The 7,660-nt window shown below is 41.0% G+C and overlaps 1 protein-coding gene across 1 annotated transcript; it reads right to left on the reverse strand.

The window, feature by feature from the left end:
* Window positions 1–5,028: 5,028 nt before the first annotated feature.
* On the reverse strand, window positions 5,029–7,660 carry LOC110878304 (protein SLOW GREEN 1, chloroplastic). The gene is made up of 4 exons (XM_022126582.2): window positions 6,948–7,660; window positions 6,291–6,437; window positions 6,083–6,163; window positions 5,029–5,445 (listed from the first exon to the last, which is right to left on the reverse strand). The coding sequence occupies exons 1-4, from the start codon at window positions 7,554–7,556 to the stop codon at window positions 5,257–5,259; spliced, it is 1,026 nt and encodes a 341-aa protein (XP_021982274.1). The 5' UTR covers window positions 7,557–7,660; the 3' UTR covers window positions 5,029–5,256.

Below are 7,660 nucleotides of genomic sequence, written 5' to 3' on the forward strand. Positions count from 1 at the left end.
GGATTTAAAATCGAGCCGCAATATAAAATATATATTATGGGAGAACTTCAGGTTCTCTGTAGGTAGAACTACAGGTTCTATACTTTACGCCGTTTTAATAATAGAGTAGGAATTTAGAAACTCTTATATGATTTCGTAATTGTTTCTAACCGATGTGATTTTCAAACGAATGGGTACAAGAAAGGGGTTGTGAATTTTTGTAAAGGGTGTAATATATTTAAAAATAGTTTAAGAGTTGTAACTTTTTAAAGGAGTGAGATACAATTAAAAGTTGTGACTTTTTATAAGGGGTGTGACATATTTAGAAGTAGTTTGAAGGGTTATGACTTTTTGTATACATATGAAGGGTTGTGACTTTTGTAAGGGTGTGATATATTTAAAAGTAGTTTGGAGGGTTGCAACATTTTGAAAAGATGTGATATATTTAAAAGTTGTGACTTTTTGTAAGGGGTGTTATATATATTTAAAAACAGTGTGATAACCATTCATCCAAACCATTGTGTCTTTATGTAAACCATTGTGTCTCAAGTTACTTTTTGTAGGGTTATATAATATGTTGTGAGTCTATTGCTAAATGTTCTCAATCAAGAAATAGGGAACCCTTTAAAACTGTTATGACCAAAAAAAATTCCTAAGGCTTATTGTTGGCAAGACAACCCCGCTTTGATACCTACTCACTCTTACAACCCAGCTTATAAACCATCTTATAAAACCACTTAAACCTACTCCTGTATCTTCTGCAAATACACCTTTATTACCATCACCATCAATCAAGCCTAGAAGTTCGTTTACTAAGGTGTTGTTTGTTTTTTGATAAAACGTCTGCGCAGGCTCTTCTGTCTGCGCGGCGCAGACCACGCGCAGACTGTTTGTTTTTCCGAAGACTTTTCATTAAAAAAGGTCTGTGCGAGTTCTTTTTGGTGCAGACTTGGTCCAACCATTTCTAAGATCTTCTAAGGTCTGCAGAGGGTTAAACAACACCACCCACCACCACTAACCACCACCGGCCACCACCGACCACCACCCACCACCACTGTCCACCACCGTCTACCACCATTGTCCACCACCCACCACAACCGTCCACTACCCACCACCACCCACCACCACCGTCCACTACCGGCCACCACCACCACCACTGTCCACCACCCACCACCACCGTCTACCACCACCACAGTCCACCACCACCGTCCACCTACCATCACCACCACCACCACTGTCCACCACCCACCACCACCGTCTACCACCACCACCGTCCACCACCCACCACCACCGTCTACCACCACCACCACCCACCACCGTCCATTAGGGCTGTAAACGAACCGAACGTTCAGCGAACAGTTCGTGAACCGATCGGTGGGAAGTTCGTTTATGTTTGTTCGTTTAATAAACGAACGAACACGAACAAGAAATTTCGTTCGATTAGTTAAAGTGAACGAACATGAACAAATGTCTCATTCGTTCAGTTGTGTTCGTGAACGTTCGGTAAGGTGTTCGTGAACGTGTTCGTGAACATTCGTTCATTTGCGTTCGTTTATGATCGCATGTTTGTCTTTTAATGAAAGATTTTTATACTTTCATATATTTTATCTATACTTTTTTATATAATTAAACTTATATTTATTTTATTACCCTAAAAATTAAACTAAAAAAACATATTTAACCTTGTTTATGCACCATTTCGCTTTCATTTCTTATTATTTACATCGACGAATACGATCGACAACCGTTCCACAATAAGGAATTCAAGTTCTAGTGCTACTCTCCAGGCCATCCACTTTCATCCTTAGTCACATTCGCCAAATTTATTTGTGTTCGTGAACCGTTCGCGAACACACTCATTTCCTTAATGAACGAACACGAACATAAAATCTCGTTCGGTAAGTGTTCATGAACCGTTCGTGAACACGTTTATTTCCTTAACGAACGAACACGAACAAGGCCTTGTTCGTGTTCGTTCGGTTTGTTTACAGCCCTACCGTCCATCACCACCACCATCAACCACCCAACACCACCACCACCACCGTCCACCACCATCACCATCCACCACCCACCACCGTCTGTACACCTCCACCAGTTTATTTTAGAAGTCTACATATGTTAAAAAACAGTCTTCTTCTTGCAGACTGCAGACATTTGGTCCACCTCTTCTTCAACAGATGTCTGCAGATGTGGTGCGCAGACTGCAGACATTTTACCTCTTAAAAAACAAACAGCACCTAAGAATTTAACTGCTAAAGAGATAGCTGGTAAGAGGGCAGGAGGAAAATGTTTTTACCTATAATGAAAAGTTTACACCAGCTCGTAAGTGCAAATATAAACCGTTGTTTTCTATTGAAGTGTGGGAAGATGATTGTGAAGAGGAAGTATATGAGCTTACAGTTAATGATAAATTGGACGCTCCAATTTCATTAAATGCAATTATGGGTGTGCCATCTTATTCAACCATGCAAATAACTGGATTAATTGGAACGAAACCATTTGTATCCTAAATGATTATGGTTCAATCCATAACTTCTTGGATGAAAAAGATTTCTTGCAGAATGAGATGTCCTATTAAACAAATGTTACCTATGAAGATTACTATTACAAATTGTAATGTAATGAATTGTCAGGAAATGTGTGAAAATGTTCAATGGGTAATGCAAGGGGATTGGTTTAAAACTATGGTGCTGTTTGTTTTTTCTGCGGGAAAAGGTTTGCAGTCTGCGGACCACATCTGCAGGCATCTGCAGGAGAAGAAGTGGACCAAATGTCTGCAGTCTGCAAGGAGAAGAGGGTTTGTTTCTTTTATTCTACAAAAGATCTTCTCAACACACACTTTACACACACATCTGTCTGATCTCTCTCTCCCTCCATCTACCACCACAACCACTGTCCACCTCCACCACCACAACCACCGTCCCCACCCCCATTTCAGCCACCACCCAACCGAAACCCTAATTTCACCACAACCAAGCACCACCACTTCAGCCACCACCCAACCGAAACCCTAATTTCGATTTGGGGGTTTCTGAAGAGAGAGAGAGAGATCGAGGGAGGAGAGAGATCCAGAGAGAGAGAGAGAGTACAAGGATGATGATGATCGATGATGATGATAACAGATGATGACGGCGGTGGTTGTGGTTCCTGTGCCACGGTGGTGGTTGTGGTTCCTGTGACAACGGCGGTAGCACCACCACCGATCTCCGATCTGGTAGCACCACCACCGATCTCTCTCTCTCTCTCTCTACGATATCTCTCTCACTCTTTCTATCTACGGTATCCCTCTCACCGATATTGATTTGGGGGTTTTGGTTCGATTTGGGGTTTTTTGGGCAGGGATGTGGTGGTGGAGGTTTGGGCAAGGATGTGGTGGTGGAGGTGGTGGCAGGGATGTGGTGGTGGAGGTGGTGGAAGAAGAGGTCTGCCAAGATGAGGTTCCAAGAAGACATGGAATCATGTCTGTGTGGTGAAGAGGTCTCGCAGACCTTTTTTAATGAAAGGTCTGCGAGAAAACAAACATGCTGCGGACTCTAAACCTCTGCACAAGTCTGCGCGGCGCAGACATAAGTGGCCAGAAGTGCTTCAGGCCAAAAAACAAACACCACCTATGTTTTACTCATTCCCTTATCCAACTATGATATGGTATTAGGCATACAATGGTTACAAAGTTTGGCAGATATCATATGGAACTTTAAAGAGTTGATTATGAAATTCAAAGTCAATGACAGGAGCTTTGAACTAGGGATAAGCTTTTTTTCTCAAATGTCCGTACTCGTACCCGTACCTTTACTCGTACCAATTTTTAGGTATTCGGTACATGTATCAGTACCAGTTTTATTGATTTTGGTATTCGTTACTTTCAGTATTGATATGGGTACGGGTAAAAACGGGTACTTGTACCAAATTATATAGACCTTTAAAAGTTTTTTTATATCATATTTTATATCGTACTCGTATTGATTTTACCTATTTGGTACCCGTATCCTATTGGTACTCGTAACAATTTTACTCGTACTCTTTAAATGTCGAACGTCCCGCTTGCGGTGTGCAAATATAAAGTATATATGTGTGGGCCCTCCGGAGGCAAGCAAAAGTGAAATTGCACTAATTTTAATCTTATTTTACTAACTTCGTGAAAATAACGTTAAAAATCGGTGGATGGTTAATCATGCATCATGTGGTGGCATTGATAGCCGAAAGATAAAAGGGTACACGCACTAATTGGCTTTTGTCCCGGTTGTTGAGTGTTATGTGCCTTATGTCCAAAGCTTGATGCAAAACTGCTATCAAGCCGGGGGTCTTACTGGAAGCAGTCTCTCTACCTTAGCTTTACTATTAGTGCGATTTACGAAGTATGATGACGATGACGACTCTTTATATGCCGGCAAGCCTTTTGTAACTATTATAAATTTAGAAGTACTGTAAGTGTAATCTGACAATTAACTTATTTCCTAAAATCCAAATGCTAATATGGTAGCATACGCTGTTCCAATTAACTTGGGGGGGGGGGGGGAGGGGGGATATTCCACGGTCCTCCCAACCGCCGGAGTGTGACACTCCGCATGTTAGCTTAGTCCCATAGCCACCTGGGGGTTAATACCCTATACCGAGTCGATCCGTTTCCCCGTGGAAGAGGTGGGTGGCTGGTGACCATCCCTGGAGTCGAACCCGGGTCTCTGGGGAGAGAAAGGGTGGGACTGGCCAACTGGGCTACCCGAGTTGGTTAATTGGATTCATACCGGTCACAACCTGAAGTTTCAGCTGTAGAAAATGCAAAACCAATCAATTTCGGTTAACTGTGTAAAACAGCTTGGTTAACCGACTACTAGGTGCACTTGGCTTCATTCGGCCAAATTCAAGTTTTGACAAAAGTAAAAGAAGATTTCTACAAATTTGTTACATGCTGAAATTCCAGATTCACTCCCTCAATACTTATCTTTTAAAAAGACACAATAAGCAGCTAGGTTCAGTGATCTAATGGTTGTGTTTGGCTTCTAGTGGTTCGGTCATCTATTGAATCAGTTGCTGCGACTTTGTAAACGTATGTAACCAGAACCGAAAAATATTTATAGTAAAAAAAAGCCTAACCATCTGTTTTCCATTTTCTTCGGGTGTTTTGGCCTACCAAAAACTAACATTAGCCCAAGATTAATCTTAATAACAATGGTAAACTAGTCCTACTATTTCCCTTTTCTACAATAAAGTAAGACGGGTACATGAGGCCTAACCAATGCCAAAAAATACTGAAGGATGATCTGTTTGATGACATGATGCTTATTTCCTGTATAAGAAATCAGGTTTCAACTCTTTGCTCTTGTGCTTTTGTCTGATTTCGGTTTTTGCAGCCAAAACGACATCTTCCAAGAATCCTCTTTGAGGAAACTCATCCGGTACGAGGCTTTGATACGTCAAAAACTGTTCTTCAGCTTCTTCCTTTTTATCAAGAAGGCTATAGATGATTCCCTGAATCAAATTCAAAACACAGGCACAATATTTATTCACATTTTTCTCTAAGTATAATAATAGACCCCGACTGTATTTAGTCTTTGAACAACAAGGAACCTTAAACCTTCTAACTCAAGAACCAACCCACTAACGGACCCTTGGTTTAAAAAAGCGTGCCTTAAGTGCAAAGCGCATCTAGGCGCAGGTCCTTTCGCCTTATGTAACACAAGGCGACGTCTGTACAAGAAGCGCAACTGAGGCGCGCTTTTTAGGGTAAAAATCGACATGAGGCGCATGCTTTTTGTACATGGCTTGTTTTTGTGCAGTTGAGTGTTGTACAACAGGCTTTTTATGTAGTACATTTATGTTTTTTTTCATTCTAAAACATATATAAAGCTTCATTATATCTAAATCATAGGTATTGTGCTAAACACTTATGGAATATATAAAATAAATTTTATAATCACTTTGCACCTTGCGTACGAAAAGTTCACTGCTTTTGCGCTTTACGCTTCGGTTTTAGATCTCATCGCTTTTGTGCGCTTCCCGCTTTTTTAAACCAAGAACGGACCTAGTCTTAAACACAACTTTAATAATTTAAAGAGTACTATAATACTAAAGAAGCATAACATAAATGATAACGAGATTATAGTACCTGGCAAAGATAAGGCCGAAAGTCCCTAGGATTCTCATCTATAAGATCTTTAAATAGTTTCAAAGCCTCATCCAACTCCCCCTGGATAGAGTGTATAATCATAATGTCAATATACGTATAATATATCTAACAATTCAATAACTGCGCCATCCAATAAACAACCATAGTATAAATAACTACGGATTTTATTAAAAGTTTGATGTACCACCTTCACGACATGCATTTGTGCGATTAATATTCTTATATTCCTTTCATCTGCAACTTTCTTCCTTTGACGGGCAATTTCCAGTGCGTTATTCAGCATCTCAAACACTGCTGGTCCTTCATGATTCTTGTGCATTACCATAGCAAGCCCCTGCACACACATAAACTTCAATTCACCCTATCTACTTGAAACAATCACAATCTAGAAACGAAAGATCCTAACGGATGAAATCTTGATTTACACCTCTACATTAATGCATATACCAAACCAAAGTAGTAAAGGCACACAAGGCGCTCGCCTAGGCGCCCAGCACAACAACCAAAACATATTGCGGCCATGAAAAGTTCTGGTCTGAAACATTCAAAAATGGCATGAAACCAGCCTAAAACATGCCTATAACCCCTAAAAATGTATGTTTATATTAATTACAAGCCTTGCGTATAAAAGCCCTCGCTTTTTGAGCGATTTACGCCTAGGCCCGAGGCTCACCCTTGAGTGCGCCCAATGCATTGACTACCTAGCACCAAACCACATACCCCCCTAGAAGATAGATTCATATAATCATTTAAACCTTAATCATTTATCAAAGTCATTCAAATTCTTGGTTTTAAAAAGGCGAGAGGCGACATCGCGTCCTGAGTCGGTCGAAAGGAAACATACATGCAAAGCTCTAAGCAAAAGAGGCCTCTGTATCAAAACATTCTTAAACAAAGTTTTAGCCTTGCTATAATCACCAATCATCTCATAACACAAAGCCTGCAACAGCCTCCACTCAACTTCCTTAGGCTCAACAGCAATCAACCTCTCCACATACTCGATAGCCTCTTTGGTTTTCCCCCTTTTCATCTTCACATGAAACACCGACTTCAAAGCCACCACATCTTTCGGATTACCCTCCAATAACTTCATACACATCATCTCCTCCTCATCCTCCTGATCAACTTCCACACTTGATGTTTGACTTTGACTAGGTTTTGCTAATGCAACATTGTTGTTGCAAAACCCCATGAAAATGAATGACCCAATGAGCAAAACTGCAACCTTTTCGGATAGGAATTTGGTGATGGATTTATGGGGTGATGGTGAAGTGGAGGAGGTGATTAAGGGGTGGTGTGAAGTGGGTTTGTTGAGATGAGTGATTATTGAAGTGGGTTTGGAAATGGGGTTCAAATGAAGGGGGTTTTGATTTTGTAGGGGTGTGCGAGATTGGGGGTGTGTGTGAAAGCGTGTAGGTGAATGGAGTGAGAAGGTGTTGATGGAGGAAGCCATGTCGGAGAATTCAACGGCCGGTGTTTGGTTTAGGGGGCAGCTAAAACCCTGAAGTTTTTGTGTAGGTGATAGGGTCCTCGACAGTCGACACACGAAATCGAGGT

Source organism: Helianthus annuus, chromosome 9 (genome assembly GCF_002127325.2).
Source record: "Helianthus annuus cultivar XRQ/B chromosome 9, HanXRQr2.0-SUNRISE, whole genome shotgun sequence".
NCBI classification, from domain to species: domain Eukaryota; kingdom Viridiplantae; phylum Streptophyta; class Magnoliopsida; order Asterales; family Asteraceae; genus Helianthus; species Helianthus annuus.

Coding starts and splice junctions, on each gene's coding strand:
- LOC110878304 (XM_022126582.2), bottom strand. CDS start 7,556: ATGGCTTCCTCCATCAACACCTTCTCACTCCATTCACCTACACGCTTT. Junction 6,164..6,290: donor CACAAATGCATGTCGTGAAG/GTGGTACATCAA, acceptor CACTCTATCCAG/GGGGAGTTGGATGAGGCTTT. Junction 5,446..6,082: donor TTCGGCCTTATCTTTGCCAG/GTACTATAATCT, acceptor AATTTGATTCAG/GGAATCATCTATAGCCTTCT.